At 40.4% G+C, this 22,513-nt stretch overlaps 1 protein-coding gene across 1 annotated transcript; it reads right to left on the bottom strand.

Moving 5' to 3' along the window:
- Positions 1-6,791: 6,791 nt before the first annotated feature.
- LOC141000751 (guanine nucleotide-binding protein G(i) subunit alpha-1) lies at positions 6,792-17,219 on the bottom strand. The gene is made up of 9 exons (XM_073471567.1): positions 16,723-17,219; positions 12,987-13,029; positions 11,362-11,503; positions 10,132-10,289; positions 9,893-10,021; positions 9,342-9,471; positions 9,098-9,251; positions 7,982-8,174; positions 6,792-7,897 (listed from the first exon to the last, which is right to left on the bottom strand). Exons 1-8 carry the CDS (start codon positions 16,838-16,840, stop codon positions 7,984-7,986), a joined length of 1,065 nt encoding a protein of 354 aa, XP_073327668.1. The 5' UTR covers positions 16,841-17,219; the 3' UTR covers positions 6,792-7,897; positions 7,982-7,983.
- Between the last annotated feature and the right edge of the window lie 5,294 nt (positions 17,220-22,513).

Genomic DNA, 22,513 nt, shown 5'->3' with positions numbered 1-22,513 from the left:
TCATTTTTTAGTGGGCTTACATGTTGCATTTTACTGAATAAACTTGTGCTTAATACATTCACAATATGTAATTTTTCTGGCACACTCAAGCCCAGTACGAGCGTCAGCCAACTTCACATAGTGGCCAAACAGTGTAATTACAACGTCATGTGACGCACTGGGGCCCTTTAAAAAAAAGACTTTTTCCTGAAGCTTACATTGTGAAGGAAGGGAAATGACTCGTTTCACCGTCATAATCTGATCCATCCGATTTGGAAAGTCTAGAAAAGCCACATGATGAAATCATTTTTATCCCTATTCAAGTGAGATGGGGCCTAAACAGGAAATAAGCCGACCCGAGCTGTGTGCACGCGCTGTGGGCTGCACAATCTGGAAGATTCAGGTAATTTTATACCAGGAAGTCAAACTCTTTTTGGCTTCGTGTGCCACTGAGCAGCTTTCATAGGAATGAACGGGGCTCTGTGCTTATCGCTGTATTCAGCTCTCATTTTATTCATATAGGGCACACTACTTCCTGTGTTGGCACTAAACTTTGGCTTTGAATGTAAATTATGAGGTGCAGATTGTACATTATAGGACTGAATACAGAGGGATGCTGGGCTACATATAGAGTAGAGGAAATGGGGGTCAATGGGGGCTCATAGCATGCTCTTGCCCTGAGGCTCTGTGGTTGGTTAATGCAGCCCTGTTTATGCACCTCTACTATCCTGGGACTTTTTACTTTGCTTTATCCACTACCGTATGCAGCACTACCAGCACGACCAGCTCGTTCACTGCTGAAATATTAGTGCTAACAGGCACGACAGGCTCCTAAAAATATAATGGTAAACTCACCCTGGTCACGGCTCATTGGTCTGTATAAATGTGAGAGGTGAGTACCTCACTTCATCATCTCACATCAACATTTCAACTGTGTGAGCAGCTGAATGACGAAATAGTGCATTGGCTTACTTCCAGTATCTGCACTCCCGCTGTGAAATTCAGCCTGTTTAAGTTGGTCAGCGTTACATAATTGCGATGATGACATAAATCCAAGTCCAACAGAAAATGACAAATCCTTTTGTTGCCATTACTTTTTCATGATTGCACGGCTTTCCGAAGCGGGTGAAGTAAAGTTTCATTCAATATTTAACACGTGTGTCAAGAGCTGCTCCTCTAAATCTACTGAGGATGATAGTCCCTCTTAGTCCCACTCTGAGCAGGGCCGCCGTGTGTGTGTGTGTGTGTGTGTGTGTGTGTATTAAGGACACATACATGTGCTTTTGTAATGTGAGTACCGTTCCTACAAAACAACACTACTGTACACAAACCCCCTGTGCATTTGCCACCAGTAAATAATCCATGAAGAGCAGCGGATTCACTTTGACTGTCACTTTACTTTCTTCAGTGTCTTGGCATTTAGGTCACGCTGTGCGTTTTACTACCAGCAGATGCTTTTGACAGTAATTCTGAGAAGATGATGATGCAGAGCAGATGATTATGAAAGACTAACCACCACCAGTGGAGAAAGAGTACTGGTATCGGCCAGAAAACTGGCTGGATTAAGAGATTATGTGCACAGAGGGGAAATGAATTCCTGCTTTGCTTTATTAATGCCCCTCCTGGTGGATGTAAGAACTGCAGCTTCAAGAGGCCTGGCCTGAGATGTAGTTCAGGGGTTGAGTTTAAAAAAAACAAAGAGTGCACAGAGTCTTCATGTTTTCACTCCATATAAAGCTCCTGGTGGACTAAACTGTGAAATCAGCTGATGATGCCTTCAAACGGATTAAAAATCTGGCACCCTGTAGCTTTTTTTGGTAACATAGGTAGTATTTTTGTGTGTGCAGGACACTACATTTTCATCTCGTGCTCATCTAATCTATATCTGGATCAGAGTACTTAACTACAGAAAGAAAAAGACATCAGCTGTCGAAGCTTTGAGCTGGTGCGTCTAAATTTGGAGTCACTTCAAGCAAATCATCGGCTCTCAGAGATTTTTCTCGTGACGGGGTGCAGCACAGCTCTCGGTGTCTGTGTGACCACTCGCACGTGGTCACACAGCCTCGGTGTTGGGAGGAGGTGTCCTTACATGAGCTCCTAACAGCATTGTAATGAAGTCCTCTGGTCAGGGTGTCATTGTGCTGTATGATGGGGGAAAATAGCTTTGAAAAACACAGCCCTCTTTATCTGTTATTTTTCTCTGAAAGCTGCAAAAACTCCATCCAATTTTTCACTTTCCTGCCAAAATGTTAATGATCAGAATAAAACAGTTGTATTAGGTGCGATTGTGCGTCCACAGAGGCCTGTAAATATGTTTGTGACTGTGTTTGTGCACGCTGGGTGGGGGAGGGAGATGAAAGAAGAGGATATTACTTTATATCATCATTATAGACAGAAAGTAATGAGCATCTTAAAGCAGACTGCCAACAACAGAAGGCAAAAATACAATAACACGAGGCAGTCTGCGCACTCAGAGGGGGAATTTCAATAGAGATTATATGGATTTAGCTCGCTGCCTCTCTCATTGACTCTCCGCTTTGTGCATTTGCTGTTAGGGAAGAAATGCACACTTAGTTGTTTTTATAGCTCGGCAAAGACAGGGGGAGCGGGGGTCACCTTCACACGGGCTCTCTGAACACGGCGAGCAGACAGAGTCCTCCCGTCCTTATCGTCTCTGCTTTATCCACAGATGTGCAGAGACAAACATATTAACGATCACCTGAAGTCTACTGAGACGGTAACGATGTTTTGGAAGACGTTCCAAACTTTGAAATGAAAAAGACAGCACAGTGGCACCAGGAAGGAACCCAAGGGTGTGCTGGACCGGAGGAGCAGTTCAAAATCAGATTCGAACAAGCGCCCACACACACACACGGGCGCGCAACACACATAGAGGAATAAGTTAATTAGACTGACTTGCTTCAGGGAATTGGCAACTAAATCATGTTGGCTTTTTCTCCAAGCTCACAATGAAATTTAATTATGTAGTGAAACTTGTGATGGCAGAGCACACCTGTACAAAGTCCAGACTGACACTAAGACGTCCTCCTCACTGGAGTTTGAGTGGGAACTCAGCCAAGCTAGTCAGCTGATATTAGCTTAGCACAAATAGCCTACGTATCGGTATCAGTGAGGCCAATATGTTGGCTGGAAATTTAGAAACACTGATGCGATATAAGGTTATTAATGATAACTGTGATATTAAAAATTAAATAGTGATGTCGTGTTAAAGGTGCAATATGTAAGAATTGACCAGATTCAAATGTCATATTCATACTCAAAACAAATATGGGGCAGCAGAGCTTACAAGCTTACAAGAGCTAATTGCGGCTAACTGTAGCTGCCCATAGCTAGTTAGCTTAGTTAGCCGTGCAGCTACCAGTTGGCACTAGGAGCAACGCTAGCACAGGGGCTTTGGACAAGGAGCGGAGGGGGCTAGCTGGTTGGCATGCTAACTTCGATAGATATCTCTGCAACACAACACATAGACCTCTTAATGTTAAATTATTCATTTTTGAATGTTTTCAGCTAAAATTCGTACATTTTGCCCCTTTAATAATGCACATATGGTCGACGCCTTGATGATCATCTGGTTGCCTTTTCACTATTCATTAAGTGTAATTGTTGTCATTTATTTGCCAAAAAGACTCATTATTATGCATTATTATTATTATTATTATTATTATTTTTAATCTTCTATAGATATCATGATAAATCTACTTTAGTGTCTTCCAGCCCATTGTTTTGGTTTCACAGCCCACAAGTTTAACATAGTTTATCGTTGTTTTTAATAAAGCAGCTGTGCGCTACCTTCTCAGCACCAATCAGCAGATAACAACTAGCAAGTGAACATAGTAAAACATTGAGCAGCTAAAGAGACATAGAGATATTTCCCCGGGGAGTTGGTGGAGGCCAAAAAAAAAGAGTAAAATGGAGAATCAATGTTGCGTTTGCATTCATCAAATTAACAATAAAAAAAACAAAACATGAGATTAAAAAGTCATAATGTGTCCATGTTGTGTTTGCAGCTTATTACGCTGCCCTCAAGTGACAAAAACAATGAGAACAACAACATGAAACAGTAAAATCAGATTCAGAGAAATAAAGTTTGACATTTTGGGAAATTCACATTCTTGCTGAGAGTTAGATGAAAAGATTAACGTTTGTACAGTGAATACAAAGCTCCCTTTAGCAGCTGATTAGCTTAGCCTAGTAGCTAGCCTGGCTCTGTCCGAAGGTAACAAAATCCACCCACCAACACCTCTGTATGTCTTGTTTGCTTAATCCGAACCGAACATTAAAAATGTCCCGGCGTCCTGGAGTTTTGTTGTCTTTATCTTTCAAAATGTTGATCGGTGTATTTAGTCATCTTTGGTCAGAGGTGGGCTAGCTGTTTCCCCTTGTTTCCAGTCTTTGTGCTAAGCTAAGCTAACATCTGCTGGATGTAGTTTCATACTTCCTGTCTAATCTAACTCTTTGCAAGAGAGTATTTCTCAAAATGTTGAACGATTCCTTTAGAAAAAGTTTTTTCTTTTTAATGTACATGTAGAAAATGATAACATTGATGTATAGTTAAAGATCGTTATGTTAACGTAGCCTGAAGGATCCAGTAGCCCTCACTTCCACAGACACGTTATTATAGTCCATTATTATATAAACTTGCACATAACTTATGAATTCTCTCTCTTCTGGTCCTCTCTGATGTTCACCCTTTTAAGTTGCAAATGTGGAGCCACAGATCAAAAAAGAGCTGGTTATTGCACATAGTTTTCAAAAAGATGTTTCTTTAGACAAGATTTGTGGCTTGGATTGAACTTTAGCTTCGACTCCCCGGCCGGCTGCAGCGTTGAGCCGTTTGATCATTAACATCACCGTCCTCTTCTCTTTCCACTTTCCTCAACTACACCTTCATTTTTGAAGAAGCTTCATATCCTCACTGTTTGATCTCCCTCCGAGGGCTTTGGGGATTAACTAAATGACTCCACAGTTAGCTTTTAAATCACACAATGCCTCCCATAAATAGTGTCCTCTCAGCTAATGCCCAATCATTGTGCTTGAGCAGTGATGGCTTAGCTAAGTCTGCGAGACAGGAGTCAGCCTTGGCACCGCTCTGACCCATTTGTAGGATGTTTGTTGTCATCATCTTGGTGTTTATATATAAAAAAAATATAAAACGAGGAGAACAGGACAGTTGCTCTGATAAGCCTATCACTCGCTCTAATTCCTTTAACGTTTGATCGGCTCATGAATACTGGAAAGGATTGTGTGCCACAGCTCTTGCTTTTAAATCACCACAGCTTGGTGGAAAATCACTCTCTCCGCTCAGGATTAATTAGTCCTAATCTCAGGGTGTTTCTGATGGAGATTTTATATGAAAGACCAAGACATCTTTGTCAGGAACAATCTATGTTAATTATATTAAAACTGGTGATTAGATTTTCCTCAGCTGTCTCCTTCATGACCATCAAGCAGCAGTCTTGGTCATTAGATGCAGCTACTCAATGTGACCACTAGATGGAAACGTTTACTACAGAACTGAGCTGCTAGACGCTATTAAATCCCCCATTTCACCACTACAGAGGCTTTTAGCTCAGTTTTAGATAAGTCTCCCTCCACTTACAGATATATTTGAGCTTCGATGTGCAGAATGAAGCTCAAATATACAGATATATAATATATAGAAAGTACATTTACAAAAGTGCTGTACTTAAGTATTTCCCATTTACCTCTACTCAACTACATTTCAGAGGCAGATATTGAGCTTTGCACTACACATTAGATATTTCAAAATATAATCAATAAACTATTATGTAATATTATGGGTTAGATAAAATGAACCCAAAGGATGAATTTCACAAGCTAACCAGCAGACAAAAAAAGCTCCACCTTTTCCAGCAAGAATAAAGTAATGTACGTATTAATATATTACTAACAATAATAATTCAATACTATAAGTGTGTATAAGAGTGTTTCAGCACTGTTGTGGTATTGTGGCTTCACCCAAATATGAAAGTTCAGTCATCTACTCACCCTCACGCCGATGGAAAGTCAGGTGAAGTTTCGAAGTCCACAAAACATTTCTGGAGCTTCACAGCAGAACAGCGTTGCAGATTTCTGTCCCTAAACAACTGAAGTAGATGGAGACTTCCTTTAAAACATAAAATAAAGTAGGAGACCTCTTGTCTCCAACCCATTTGCATGTTCATTTATTCTGGAGTGAGGATGTATTTTGCATTTTAAAAGAATTTCTAAGTAGTTTATTGAACCTTTGTGCAAATGAAGATAATCAGACAAAATTATTTATCAGAGTATTTTTTAAAATGTCTTTGAACACGTCTACAGGGGACCTTTAAGATGCTTTAACAAGCTGATTACTAGACCCGAACTGTGAAATGTCCTGTAACTGTTGCACACATATCTATTAAGTAAAATATAACATTTATCATCAGTGAGGTACGAGACAAATAATGACAAATAATCCTCATTAGCGACTTTTCTGTAGAGCTGCAACCATCGATTAATCTGAGTTATTTCTCGGTTAAGCATTCAGGCTATCAAATGTTAGATTTGTGAAAAATGTCCCAGAGGTGAACGTTCAAACGTCTATTTTGTCCAAACAACAGCTTAAACTCAAGTAGAAAAAAATGTACGCTGAATCACAACAGAAAAAATGCCAATTCTCACATTGAGCTGACTTTTTGTTCTGAAATCTGACATCAACTATTCAGAGACTCTGAAAATAGTTGCAGATAAATCGTTGCTCCATCGGGCAACAACATTCACACACAAAAAAACGACAGGAGAAACGAGTGTTTATTGCATAAGTCACCATGGGTTTACCACAGCAACTCTTTTATTAGCAAAATCATGGAGATTAGTCCACTAATGTGCCCGTCCAATGGAAACAGAGGGTTGGGGGTCTAGGGGGGATATGTAACTTGAAACCATCACAGATCATGATCAATAACGGTGCACCTGTACTCCACCTGTCCGTCTGTCTACGCACTGAACACAGATCTACATATGGTCCTACCGTCTGCTACAAGGCCGCCATTGGCATCCTCTTTTCAAAGCTTCTGTTTGCTTCATGATTCAATCAGGAATGTTACAGTTTGTAGCGGCGCACCAACAACGTGCACTCGTTAATTAGCGAGTAGCTTCTTTTTTTTTTTTTGGTCATTTAGAAAAATAAAACTTTGAAAGAGGATGACAAGTAGAGGAATAAAGTCCCTTTGTTTTTATATTGTGCACACATTCACACAGACACACGCACACGATCACTCACACTGGCTTTTGATCAGAACAAAAGCTCCCCACTCGCAGCACACATGCAAACCACACATCTGAAAAGGTTTACACGCAGCTCTCACAGTATGTCAGAGTCAGAGTGAATTGGTCTACAGAGTGACTTGGTCTTGCTTGGTTTGTCCAAGGAGGCAAAAAATAATGCGACTTTGGAATAATCCGAAAGAAATCGATAATATGGACGCGGGGTGGCGGTGGGGTAACATCTACAGAAAGCTAACATCTAACTCAACAAAAAGAAAACACTGCAACTAAGGCATGCAAGGCACAAGCACCTACAAACAAGAGACAAAAAGTGTTCATTCGTGGACAGAAAAAAAAAAAAATGAGAAAAAAAAAGAAAAAAAAAATGTCAAGGCCCCCCTTTTTATATAAAAATTTAAAATAATGATAATAAGGTAAAACAAGCACATTTTAAAAACTGTGAAAAATCCCCGGCCATAGACAGTTGTACAAATACTTTACACAAAATGTTTTTTCTACACACCGTCTTTAAAACTTTTAGAGATGAACATAAGTTAATAAGAGGTTAAAAGTGACATTCTCATTCTCGTTCCCTCCAGTCAGAGTCCCCTTGAACAAAGTCACTTGGAAAGCCGGCCGACCGGGCTGCCTGAACACAAAGAAACAAAACATGATTAGAGGAGGAAAAATTAAACAGATGACACCAGCTCGTCCTCCAAGCGGCGGGCGTTACCTTTAGAAAAGGCCGCAGTCCTTCAGGTTGTTCTTGATGATGACGTCGGTGACGGCATCGAACACAAACTGCACGTTCTTGGTGTCGGTGGCACAGGTGAAGTGGGTGTAGATCTCCTTGGTGTCCTTTCTCTTGTTCAGGTCTTCAAACTGGCACTGAATGTAAGCTGCTGCCTCCTCGTAGGTGTTGGAGCCTGATGGAGACAAAGAACAATTAAGTACACAACTCAGTGACATAGAACAAAAAAGGGTCAAATGTTACATATTATATATTTAACTGCCTGATTATTAATGGTGACAGTTGGGGAATAACTGATCGTTTGCTTTATTAAATCTTACATTTCGAACACAAGTTTGTTCGCTGAAACAACAGGTCCATTATTTTGGCCTCTCCACATCACAGCTTACCAAGAAAACTGTTGTTGACAGTTTAAAATCGTACAAATTAGGTAAACTCCAGATGTAGAGGGCTTGTTTACCCTTTAATCAAACAGACTGTGTGTCTAATCAGCATTGATTTTGTCGATTTTGACATATCTGTGAAATCTAAGTATTACTAGAACCTGCTGACAAAGATGCATTGTTGTACTCAAAAAGGCGCCCACACAGTTCAAGAGAAGAGCAGAGAATAAAGAAATATCTTTGTGTCATCTTTTGAGACTGCCGCGCCTTTGAGAGGCAACAAGGGGCCGACAGACTGAGTGTTTAAATAATGGAAAACTGAATGTGATTGAGACTGTTGTGGACCTCTTGGTGTAAAGAAAAGGAAGATTTAGAGTAGATTTGTTAGTATTTTATAGAGTTATTACAAAAATTATGCTGGCATGTTTGTATAAAGATGATTTTAAACCACATGTTGCTTTGAACTTATTTAATGTCAGGCTCTCTGACAGTTCATAAACCCATTGAGAGCTTTAAGACACATAATGTAGGATTTAAATTACCTTGTCTGATCATTCCTGAAACTTTTAAAAGGCCTTGAGTTAAGGCTGTACGACTGAAGATAAGATTTAAAGACTTCGAAACTGAAAATACACTCAGTGGAATTATTATGTAACACCAACGTGGAGTACAGTATTTGCATGTGTGTGTGTGTGTGTTTGTGTCTCGGTCTCACCTGCATATTCTGGGTAGCAGATTGTGAGTGGGCTCTTTTTGATCTTCTCCTCAAACAGGTCTTTCTTGTTGAGGAAGAGGATGATGGAGGTGTCTGTGAACCACTTGTTGTTGCAGATGGAGTCGAACAGCTTCATGCTCTCGTGCATTCGGTTCTGAATGAGAGGAGACGCACAATAATAACCGACTGGGGAATTTGTGCAGACTTGATTTAAAAAGTACTAAAAAACCAGATCAGCTCTTACCATCTCCTCGTCCTCGGCCAGGACCAGGTCGTAGTCACTCAGAGCCACGCAGAAGATGATGGCGGTGACTCCCTCAAAGCAATGGATCCACTTCTTCCTCTCTGATCTCTGTCCGCCCACATCAAACATTCTGCAGAAAGATCACAGATACACACCGTTAATATAATGCATAAACACATGTTCACACATCGATAGAGCTGCGACGACAGAATTATTCCCTGGGTGCATAAATGTTTATAAATGTTTGTGTAGCATGAAGGACTTCCATAATCTTTCATTTCGTTATGCAACCCTGTGTTGTATTATGACAAATAAATCACCTTACACCTTAAAATGACATCCCCGTTGTTAGTCCCCCCCTGCTAAAAACTGATTGGTCAATTGTTTGTCCAATCGTCAACGAGAAGAACACCAGACCAAATTTGAATCATGGAACAAATCTGAGCTGTGGGCGGTGATCCAGAGGTCAGCAGCCGGACTATTAGAGAACACCACTAGCCATCATGTAAATGCATTAAAATGACTGGACAAACTGTGGTGGCTGTGCTCACTTGAAGTGCAGGTCCTTGAAAGTGAAGTGTGTTTCCACAATGCCAGTAGTTTTGACTCTGGTCCTCAACACATCCTGCTGGGTGGGCACATAAGCACCGTGGGATATCCTGTCCAAATCATTCAGGTAGCTTTGGGAAGAGAGAAGTCAAAAGATTAGAAACAAGACAGAGGTTCGCAGACGAAGAGTTTGAATTCTGCAGTGTTCAGTTTCACATTAGTTCCTGTGCAATGAACTCACTATGCTGCAGAGTCGTTGAGCTGGTACTCTCGGGAGCGGCTGAAGCAGGCCTGAACTCCTCCGTCTTTCCAAAGCCGCTGGATGACCCCGGCGAGCTCGCCAGTCATGAAGCCCTCCTCTGCTGAACCCGCCAGCACGAACAGCTGCCGCGCATCATCCTACAGAGACAACGGCCCTCCAATTAGAGTCATAATCCAAAATAACTTTTTATATAAATGTAGGTCTGTTTTGCTTGGAAAGCGTGTGTACTTTCCGGGTTGAACAGTTCTCTGCAGATTCATTCAGTTTAAAGAACATTTAATGTCAAAATAAACAAAGTTTTAGGAGCATTGTTTTGCATATTTGTCATATCATGGCAAAATTACATTAGATTCGGTCTAATAAGGTATTAATCTTGATTGACTGTATTTGGATTTGCAGTAATTCTTCATAGTCACAGTAGAAGCACTCTGCCACAACATGCCTTTTTGAAAACAAATGAAAACACAATTAGTCGTCTGTTCCAGTCCTTTTAGCCTCGACACTTTGCATAAAATTTGATTCTGAAAGCAACATGGTGTTTTGTGCAGGTCAGTGGCCAAAAATTGAAATGTGTGTAAGAGCATAACATCAAGAAAGAAAAGCTTTGGGTGTAAAATCGGTCACGATGACTAAGCCAGGCCAGTCACGCTGAAGCAATGACTAAGCCTCTTGTTATGCCAGGGAAAAAAAACACGGATTTACAAAATGAAACAACAGTTTGTTTGGAGAGAAGAAGAAATAAAATACGCAACAGACTGCGTTGTATTTATTTGCATCATGTTGTATTAATACACCAAACTTAACTAATGTGCGCAAAGTCTGCAAAATATCATGAAAACAGAAAGGTCGCTGTTTATTCATGCAAATCCTGTTGCTGAGAGGCAACTCTTCTCTTCATGAACGAGTACTTTAAACTGTATTAATCAGCTGCGCAGCGAAGTGACTGCAACAACTGAGGAACCCCCGGCCACTTCTCATGTCAGGAAGCCTCTGCTTTAATGTAGTGTTATGAATGTGATACTAAACCCTACCAGCTCCATGTGACCTGCTGCAGAGGAGGGAGTGAGAAGAGAAGTGCCCAATGGGGACGGATGACATATGACTAAGTAGCTGTTGCTCTTATTGCAACGAGCTATGCATCTGCGCAGAAATACAACCTGTAATATCCGAAGAGCAGCGCAAATGCCAGCTTTGTTTTCGCTCACTCACCGCTCTGGGTGCATCAGCAAAGTCGATCTTCAGGCGTCCCATGGCTCTGATGATGGCGATAATGGACTGGATGGTGTTGCTGTAGACCACGGCCTTGTACTGCTTACATTCCTCCTCTGAGTAGCCCGCCTCGTGGATGATCCTGGCACACACAGAGAGAACATGAGCACTTGTCTCCAAGTAGCTTTATCTGGACAATATATATACACGATATGGATCGTTATCGTGAGTTGAGATTATATACAGTCTTAGATTTTGGATATCGTTATATCGTGATGTGTCATAAGTGTTTTGAAAGGCTGCATTGCACTATAGTGATGTAATTTCCTGAACTTGTTTTAACACTTGCATTTATCCACTGAGTCACTATAACCAAATAAACAATGATCATGTATCAAAAACCTCATTGTGTTAATATTTTAATATTTAAGTACCAATAATCGTCCCAATTACATTGTTGCAGTATCAATAAAGGTAATTGGTAAAAATATATATAGTGATATATATTGTGTAATACAACCTAAAAATATTATTTCAAGGCCATACTGCCCAGCCCTACGTTTGTTCATTATGTAGATTATTGTGACTGGATAAGAATGAAAGTGGCGTGTCAAGACAAACCACAGTTACTATATTTAGGTTCATGGTTATTTCACAAGTCTTATAAAAAAAGGGAAGTGAAAGACTGAATTTACTCCCAAACTGAGAAGTGTTTTGCCTCCTCAATTTGAATTCAGTGACACCATAAATAATTGAACTAAGTAATAATAATAAATAATGAAGCTATTTTCAAGATAGATGATGTGTTTGTTTATTTACCATATTAGAAGGTTTCCATTCATGTCACAAACTGAGACAGTGGTTGTGTTTTTTAAAGAAACTTGGTTCATGTTTAAACAATGTGTTTCTAAGTATATAATCTGTGCTCACTCAGTATAAAGAGCAATGCTCTGGTTATACAAGGACTAATCCAAAACTGTGTACATTTATGATGATGAAATTTGAAACTACTACTACAGCCCTCTTTAAAAGGAACTACACACGACTTTGTTTAGTAATATAAAAAAAGACATGAATGAATGATGCACAAGGATTGATGCCAAATATTAGCTTGCGTTATTGTAATTTGTTGTGTGTCTAAACCAAAGTGTAAAATGACTGACAAATGCCTGTACAGTGCCCTCAGGCTTCCCAGAAAGGAACTAGTAAACAGCATATACTCTACTTTCTATCCAACAACGCGATATGCAACTTTTGAAGTGGCATAAAAATTACAGTTTATGAACATAAGACTTGTTGATGCAAGAAGATGATGAACATAATTTGGTGTCTGGGATCTCAATTTCCTGCTCACTGTGGAATAAAACTCTAGGCGTCCATTATGAAGGGAACATTGAATGAGTAAACAAGTGAATGATTTCCCACACAGTGCAGTTGTGTGTCACCTGTTGATTACTAATAATCAGAGCCGTGTCAGTTGATCCGGCGGTGCACATAAAGTTAAGTGCGTCATTTGCTCTTTTGTTAAGTCTGGCGTCAGTCAAAGGGACTAAAACAACGCTGTGTGCTGTCGATGATTCTGTGTCACAGCCGTGATTAGTGTGTTGCAAACCATCCGCACTTACTTCATCTGTTTGACAATCGTACTCTTCCCGGACTCTCCAGCACCTGAAAGAGAGAAAAAGTTGATAGTTACATGATGTTTATTATTTTAAGTATGAGAGGATAAGTAGGTACAGAGTTTAAATATCCTCATAAAGTCTTCACAGGTTTATTTGCTTACTGGTGTAATAAAAATCCATCACACGCATCTGCAGCCTTTTATTTGGGTTTGCTACATGAAGCTCTGCGCTAAAATTATGTTTTTATTTTGTCAAATCGTTTCTCTGAAGTGCTTCTGATTCAATGACCTGTCGCTTTGACAGACCTGAGGTCAAAATAATCAAACCAAAAGGGCCATTTCATCACACATTAGAGCTGCAACAATTAATCAATTAATATAAAATGTATCGCATTTATTTTGATAATAGATTAATTGTAGAAGAAAAAGTCAATATTCTCTGTTTCAGCTTCTTAAATGTGAATATTTTCTGGTTTCTTTAATAATCTCTGAGAGTAAATGAATATCTTTGGATTGTGATGAAAACAAAACATTTGAGAACGTCATCTTGGGCTCTCTGACTTATTATGAAGCATCATTAATTGACAGATTAATCGACAATGAAATGTATCATTATTTTCCGCCCTACCACACATCCTTGTCTTTTTTTAAATTTATTTTCTTTATACAACAATTGAAGTTTGTTTGGACTACAGTTCTTTCAAGCTACACTGGCTGCATTTTCGCAGAGGTTGCAATGATTGTGCAGTTGCCTGGGGCTGCAAAATTGGTTAAAATTCTCTTTTAACTCCAAACTACGCACTCCTAAGAAATAAAAAACAGAGCAATCAATACACTTTGAAGCCCTGAAGTCAACACACATGCATAAGCTCCTAAATTAATGGGTTATGATGGCATCTTAAATCTCCCATCCCAAACAAAACTAATCACTAACAGACACACTTCTTATACACAAAATGTGTTAATGTTAACCTACAGAAAATTATTCAGAAGCTACACGGTCACAGAATGCAGTGAGGAAGTGTCTAAGGCCTAGTTTAGCCAGGTCACAGTGCAATTGGATTAATCAACTGGATCCTCTTGGCAATGAGATTATAAACAGCTTAAACATGCCTGGGTTAGACGCTCATGCTGCATCAGACTTGGCTGGTTGTCGGACTCATACGGACAATTTGATTCTTAAAAAAAAGGTCAAAGTGAAGGAAGATAAGAAAGATATTGGTGTGCATCTGTAGCTGAAGAAGTGTTTGGTCGCTCATTCAATTCTCCAGCCTCCTCTGAGATGCAGGCATGTTTTCAGCTGAGCACACAACATTTTAATTACCTTACCTCTGCAGGGACTCTCAGCTCCCCAGTGAGGAGAACTGTTCACCAATTCAGCGTCCCTTATGATAAACAGCTACGCACCAAAGACACAGAGCTAATATTACTGCAAACATCACAACACACTCAAATTTAATTTCCAAACACACTCGCTGAGCTCCTGGAATTGAGGGGCTGAATGGATGGCAATTATGGCAAAAATGTGGAAAGAGTAAAATGGTTCAAATTTGTCACAGAGCTAGGATGTTTGCTAGGACTACACCAGCTTGGCCAGGGAACTCACATTACCCTCAGGCCGCAGATATTTCCCCAACAAACAACGTGCCTACAGCTCCTTTGTTTGGTTTTTTGATTGTACGAGCTGCTATCATAACCTAATTTCCCTTTGGGATTAGTAACGCTATCTATCTATCTATCTATCTACTGTATATGAAAATACCCCTACACAATAAGAAAGATCAATCTTTATGATTTGCATTTGAGAGCAAGAACAGGCTACATCTGAGGCAGTACTCCCACTCAAAACACTTGTCTCAAGAGCATGTCATTTGCAGATTACTGCATTAATGCAAACACCCCCGGTGGGATGCCTGACAGAGCGGCAAACTGCAATAAGCACGTATAGTAAGGCTGCATGTCTCTGTCTTGTTCAGAGGCGCACGCAGTATAAAAAGACGTCCACTGTCACAAATGTGGAAGTGAAATACATCCATGTTTTCAAACACATATGGTAATTGAGCCCCATCAGGCAACAAATCCACAGACCGAGCACTGACATCTCATGCAGGTGCTTGTTGGAATCGTGACAGGAAAAAAAACAGGCCATGAAAATTCAAATCAGGCCCATCTCAAATAACGCACAAACACACAAGGACCGACTGCTGCAGCTGAGCAATGTGCAGCGCCTGTGATTGTGGCGAAGTCACATGCCCCCCGAAAACAGACCTGCCCGAGGCGAATTCAATTAAAAGACGCAGAATTCTGTTGCATTTTTATTTTTTAAAGAGCTCATAAGACTGCACGGTGCTGGCAAAAATCCAGTTAGCATGATATAGCAGTCTCTGATGTGTGTCTACAGTTGTCACAGATGCTTTTTGCAGTCAGGCAGGCTGATAAGTTGCTATGCAACCTCAAGCCCGTCTTTTCCTGACCGAGACAGCCAGCAGTGGCCATTAGCTCCCAGTCATAGCGAGGACTGAGAGGAGGTGTGGCAGCTTTCCTTGACACGATGAAACAATCCCAGATAAAACTGAGATGTAATACGTTAACAGGGATGTGAATATGGATGTCATCTGAAAGATTAGTCATTGTCATATGTTGTCTTTTAACCATTTTAAAGGGCTGTTACAGTTCAGTGATACGACTCTCTGTCATTTGCTTGTCTAGATAATGTAAAGTGAAGGGTGAGAGTGAAGCCTCTGCCTGCCAGGCCACCATATTCAAATATACCATATGAATGGCTTTTCCTCAAACATCCTATCAGATTACCACCTTTTGGATAAAGCAGAGCAGGAAAATTAACTGTAGTCTTAAACCAGGTATCATCACATCATGAATAAGATGTAATGAGTGTGAAGCTCCCTTTATTTTCAAGCCTCCCCTCCAGAGTCAACACAAACATTCACACTAGAAACCCACCATTTAATTCATTTATATTCCCACAGCCGCCTACTTTTAAGTCGTGTGGCATTTAAATGAAATCTGTTAAAACATTAGCTCGTTTCGTAGCTAGTTACAGACTCACCCGGCCCGAAGTGACTCACGTTGGTGTTTATTTTCTGTATGAATGGCTGTGGAAAAGAAAGCTAGCTAGCTACTGTGATTCAAAACTATAATAATAAAAGCAATCCGTAACAAAAACGACATGCGTACAGCCCCTTCGGACAGTCAGACCTGTTGAAAGATTACATCTCGGATACTGTTTAAAAAAGGTTAAGCTTTCTGTGAGCTAACTAATCCGAGCTAGCGCCGCTGTGCTAACCTCACGCTAGCTAAGCAGCTAATTGTGCTGAGCTAAATTAGCTTACAGACTTAGCGCTGGGTGATAACGGCTCGCGAAAACTTAATTCACACGGCGATCTGATAACACCTTAATTAAATCACACAGCGGATTTTAATTAGCCGAGGGGCAAAGCAACTCCAGCACGTCCAACTTTTCAGCTAACTGCACCCACCGCCGTGTCATTCATATAAAAAAAAAAGCCCAGAAACGCCTCAAACTCGACCACTTGTTTGTAGCATCAGACTCGACCCCCTCAAGTTGTTCAGCGTCAACGCAGCTCGACAAAACTCAGATTTTAGCGCATTTGAAGCGACGTGTAATGGTCGGAAACAAGTTTGGAGCAAAACTAGTAAGGCTTTAGAAAAGGGAGCCTCTCCAGCAAACAGACCCCCGGTCCCTCCATCTTTCCTCTCACCGAGCAGAAGCAGCTTGACCTCCCGGGCAGCTTTTTCTCCGTCGTCCCGCAGATTCCTGTCGATCATCTTGCTCCGCTCCTGCGCCGCCTTGTCGTCCGTGCTCAGCGTACATCCCATCCTTCCTCTAAACCTTTCCTCCGAATAAATAAAATTTAAAAAAAACAAAAAACAAAACGCAGACTACAACACAACTTTTAACTAGGCGTGCAACGACATGCAAGGGGCTACCGAGTTAGCATCCAGTGAGGAGGAGGCGGCGGTGGTGAGTGTCCAACACCCGAGATTCAAACACGCCCTTGCCTCGCACTCGAGCCCCCGAAAAAACGGCCAAGACGTCTCAAAATAAAGTAGTTAGTTAACCACAAGGCGCGGCTTTAGCGGCAGCTGGCTCTCCTGCGTGCGTCGCGACGAGTCAAACAAGTCGAGCACAGCCTGAATCAGTCGCAGGAGGAGGAGGAGGAGGAGGAGGAGGAAGGGAGTCGACGGCAGCAGCATCTGCGTCGGAGCCTCGAAATGCTCGCTTCCTGTTCTTTCGCACATGCGTCAACTGCGCATGCGCGGGCAGAGCAACAAGCTTCTTTAAAAAAAAACACTGTTGAAAGCTGCTCGGCTTTTAAAGGGCTGTCTGCTGACGTCACTGTGAGAAACACACAAAACACAAAACAACACAAAAATATGTGTTTAGAAAATTGACAATAAAAATATTTTGAAAAAATATATATATATATATGTGTTTGAACAGGGAGTAAAACATCTGAGATGTGTTGTCAAGTACGGAAGCCCCAAAGGGCCATGCATTCATACATTTTATTTCCTCCGTTTTCCCGTGATAATGAGTTAATTTCATTTGTTTTCTCAAGATCTCGAGTTAATTATATCGTTATCTCGGGAAAACAAAGTGTCGTTATCTCGAGAAAATTATCCTGTTATCTTGGGAAAACGGCAGTTGTTATTTGGATATAATAACTCGAGATCTCGAGAAGACAAATTAAATTAACTTGTTATCACGGGAAAACGGAGGAAATAAAATGCATGAATGCATGGCCCTTTAGGGCTTCCGTAGTCAAGATTGGGAAACAGTGTTTTTTTTAGACTTATTCAGTCTTTTGTCGATACGATAACCGATAATTACCTGACTGTCATGGCCGATACCGATAAAATAAATGATAACAGACACTAACATTTTTATATTTTAAAAAATAAATTGCTAACCTGTAGTATATGTACGCCTGAGTGTGAGAAAGGCTGAGACGTAGTGAGCAAAGATGGTTTGTTTGATATTCAATAGCTGTGATAAGACTTTTTCCATCGTGTTGTGTTCTTCCTGTAAAAAAAATGTCTACATTGTGTGTCTCTACACAGGTGCAGCTAATCGGCGTTATGAGCGCAACATCATCGTGTTTGTTGTTGTTCTTCTCTGTGTTTATTGGCTGCTCACAACACAACTTTAAAGGTGCATACCAACGCCTACTGTGTGTAGATGCTGCACTTGTTCAGACAACAAAAGCAGTTTGGCTTTGTGTTATCGGCTAGATTTATCAGCTATAATTTCTTTACCTGTCGATAACCAATAATGTAAATTTTCCACTATCGGGCCGTCAATTTATCTGTCCGTAAATTTTTATTTAGTCGAAAATTTTGAATCAATCAGTCATCTTAGCATCTTTGTAAGTATCTTTAAACAAGTGGCTTATTAGCCTTAAAGTTATGAGACATCATTTATTTTTGTGATTATTTTTGACGTACCATGAGCGGGCCTATTGTTACCCTGCCTAAGTTTTCTCTTTTCTGGTGGGAATATTCAGATTTCTGTTGTTTACTTAGCATCATGCCAGGTGTTTACAAATGACAGTGGCATATTGTAAAAGCATATCTGCAGCGCAGACTATCAGACGACAACTCAGGCAAATCAGCTGCAATAAGACTGCGCCGCATGTTTGTTTGTCTGAGTGTGCAACACATGATTGGGAGTGTGTGAGATCAGTATAAAGCATACCTCACCTGTGTTGTCAGTGCGATTTGCATTGCAAGCCTCTGTCATGGGGTGCTGATGCTCAGTAATATGTTTGCATGTGGAGCTCATATAGACACAACGCTGCTTAAACAGAGACACTTAAAGTGTTGAGAGGTTCGGCTATTTGAAAACCCGTCGTCTTCAAACAGAATAAGTTGTCGTATGTTGTAGGTGAAAGAGTGCTGACTTTGATTTCTTTCTTCGTCTCTTTTTGCAAGATTTAGTGAACATAGATTTATTTGAATAAGGAATTTACAGGTTAAGACTCAAGTTGAAAAGTTCAAAAAGTTTTGCTTTGAAATTATACAGTTGAAATTGAATGCTTCCTTAGGACCAGATTATAGAAACAACACAGACATTAAAGGCAGAACCATTAAAACATCTTAAGTGGTTACATCCTGATACTTAGATATGGAAAATAGAAAAGCAAACAACACGGATAATAAGAAAAAGACGAGTGAGAACACCCATATTAAAGGGGCACTATGTAGTTTATTATTTACAATATTAATGAGGCAATAATACAAACTCAGAAATATTGATTTTTTCCACAACTGAATAAACAACCTGTGTTCGGAGGAAAATAAGGTCCCCAGAACACTGTTTGAAGCTAGAAAGGTGGCAGGGTCCGCCACATATAAACAAAGTAAAGTAAGTAAGTTGGGCTTAAAAATAGTTATTTAACCCCTTTATTGCGCTACAGTGACAATAATGTCTGTTGGGGCCTTGGATTATGCTGGATGAGCTAAATTGAGACATTTTATGTCTTTTTAAAACAAGTCCCCATCTACTTCAGTTGTTTAGAAGAATGCTGCAAAGCTGTTTTTTGCTGTGAAGCTCCATAAAATGTTTTGTGGGCTACAACTTCACCTGACTCTCCATCAGCATGAGGTGTGAGTAGATAATGACTGACTTCTCATTTTTTGGGTGAACTTACCCTTTAGGCGTCCCTGTCAGGTGATGGAAGGACACGCTGAGGCTGACAAACGTGGGGCTACACCCTGTGGTTACGCTCTTTCCATGACCACATCCAGCAATTCAAATAACCAGCGGATGATTGTGTGGCTCGGTTTTAAGAGCTCTGTGGCCAAAAGCACCTGAAATCAGTGTAACACAAATGAACTGAGCATTATTTTTACAAAATGATGTGATCGTGCATGAGAAGTTAAAATGTATAAAAACTGTTGTGCAGTGTATGGTCTTTATAAGGGGTACACAATTATCTGAACTGACTGTATGTGTTTACATGGACATGTGTGGTACAAATAGAGATAATTATGATATCAGAATCTTTTCATGCTGTTGTGTTATGATCAGAATTATAACAACCTCATATGAACCGTCGTGCTCTCTATGGTTTTATGTATTAACGTGATGGGAAAGGGTTGACATGTGGTCAGAATTCATCTCCTCACTTTACATATGATTTCCATTGCAGATGGCCACTGCTTCATGCAAAGTAGCACCATTTTTTTTTTTTTTTCTAATCGACTCTAAGTGAACATGGAAAGATTTTCCACACAGGGGAGGCCATCAGGTCCCACAGCATGAAACCCTTTTTTTTCTCTAATCATGATCAGCAAACAATACAAACCAAAAACAGACCAGTCAGGTTTCCAAAGGTGGATGTTTTTGTTGTTTACTCTCATAGGGATCTGTACTATTGTTGCCATAGAAACCCCCACCCCCCCACCCCCTCCGAGCAACAGGAAATGTTTTGACTCTTTCAAGTGATGGAGCCTCGTGAGTGTGAGCTGAATGGTGAGGCGAAAGAGCAGCTCGTCAGCACTCTGACGCTCGTTACGCTCCACTGAGATCGGGACTTCCAAGTGGGACCCATTAGCATAAAGTCCTTTAGTTGCAGAACACTTTTTTTCTATTGGTTAAACTTCAGTCAGCTCATTCTGTGAGTTACAAACATCACATCAAACTCCTCAAGATCAACAAGCAAACAATCACTCAAGAACTGTTCCAGGATCTAACTGCAAGTAATCTGGCCGATGGTGACTTTACAATCGACTGGGACGAGGCCAAAGTCATCGACCGGGCGTCAGCAGTCAAGGAGGATATTAAGCTATAAACAATTCATGATGCCATAGACCATCCGTCAATAGAGCATCCTTGCCCACATATTCATTAAGCCCCATTCTTCGGTCACATGATGACAACACAGCCATGTTCATGACAACAGAGCAAACAGCTGACGATGAGAAAAAAGAGATTTTGGTCATTTTTGAAAGGTAAATCCCAGTTTCTCTGTGTTCAGTGTTTACTCTCAGTGGATAGTTGATTTAATCACACAAAGAAGGAAATAAGTCTTTACTTACTTCAGATTTCAACATGTTTATTGCACCCGAGCTGCCTTCACTCGAGTGACGTTGGTTTCAAAAAGGATGTAGGCTGGTTGGATCCTTTCAAGTTTCAGGTACTGGTTAAGGTTAGTTTCAGTTTTTAAAGGTTCACAAGGTTCACAAGGTTCATTTAATTGTCATTTTACAACATAGAGTTGTTCAATGAAATGCAAGTTGAAGTCCCTTTATGCTACGCAAGAAGAAAAACATCTATCTTTCATGGTGGAGTGTTGAGGATGAGTTCAGGAGTCAGAATACGCTGGAAAAATTGTTACTCCAAAAGTAAGTAAAAGAAATGAAAACAATTAGTTTCTTTCTTGTAATAATTAAAAAGTCTGCAGATAAAAGACATTTGAATTATCTAAAACCATGTCCCAATTATCTCATTGTGTCTTATATTAAGTTTATTTGAGATGGTTTGACTAGAGATTAGATTAGAAACGGCAGTGCAGTGTTAAGTTTTAACATCCTGTCGGCTGCACGCCGTTTGTCTCTCTTTTACCATCCAACATAAGCTCTGAAGATATTTTCACTTCCTTAGAGAAAGGCAGTGCTCAGCATCAGAGCTGTCTGCAGGAGGCAGAGGAGGCAGCATGAGGAGCTGCTGGAAAGAGAGAGGAGGCTGACATCAGTCCTCCAGAGGGCAGCAGAGTCATGAAGCAGCCAACCAGAGCTGGTGACCACTGGCTGAAGAAGGAGTGTAGTAGTAGTGGGACCTTAAAGTAAAAGATAACAGCTTGCATCAGTGTTTTCATGTGATAGTGGGGTGGTTTTAAATAGATGGTTTCTTTTTGAACCCAATTACAGACAAATAATTAACAAAGTGGTTTCACGAGTCCTTGAGTTGTTGTCAGTGGAGCCTCAGAAAAGACAGTGACTCGAGTACATATCTCTGGTGAGTCTTCTGGACCAAATGTATGACACCCCTGCTGATCTTGGTCTGATTGCTGTGAATACCACAACTTTAAAGCAAAATTATGTAGAAATCGGCATTTTATGTGATTTGGCGCCTCCCTCGGTTTCTGAGTGCAACACCACTGTGTTGCACAAATCCCAGGTCTGTAACAGTTTGTTAGATGTAATGTAGGTGCTAACTACAAACAAAACTCAACAACATGTTAAAACGATGTTATGTGTTGAAAACTCGTATGTAAACATGTATGTAACACTGTGATCCTACCCTCTCACTGAAGTTACACAGTGCAGAAACAAGTGATAGAGACACCATTCACCATATTACAAGACACTGTACCATCAAAATGATTTTGAATGATATTTTTTTTAGAAAATTATCGACTGTTAATCTAGAAAAGAAAATATATGTTGCAGGTTCTGTAGTCACATTTATCTATCGTCCCAGTTTGGGCCTCTATTACCATTAGATCAGAGTCAGAGAGATAAGCATCCACTTTTACATCCATTTTA

This window comes from Pagrus major, chromosome 8, assembly GCF_040436345.1.
Source record: "Pagrus major chromosome 8, Pma_NU_1.0".
In the NCBI taxonomy this organism is placed as follows: domain Eukaryota; kingdom Metazoa; phylum Chordata; class Actinopteri; order Spariformes; family Sparidae; genus Pagrus; species Pagrus major.
Note: the sequence above shows the minus strand (reverse complement) of the source record. Positions and strands in the feature narration are given on the sequence as shown.

Bases quoted from the DNA above. Each gene is read 5' to 3' on its own strand.
- LOC141000751 (XM_073471567.1), bottom strand. From the start codon at position 16,840: ATGGGATGTACGCTGAGCACGGACGACAAGGCGGCGCAGGAGCGGAGC. The intron at 10,290-11,361 runs GTGAGTGAGCGA...TTGTCTCTGTAG, and splicing joins TTGCTGATGCACCCAGAGCG to GATGATGCGCGGCAGCTGTT. The intron at 10,022-10,131 runs GTGAGTTCATTG...CTCTTCCCAAAG, and splicing joins CTCAACGACTCTGCAGCATA to CTACCTGAATGATTTGGACA.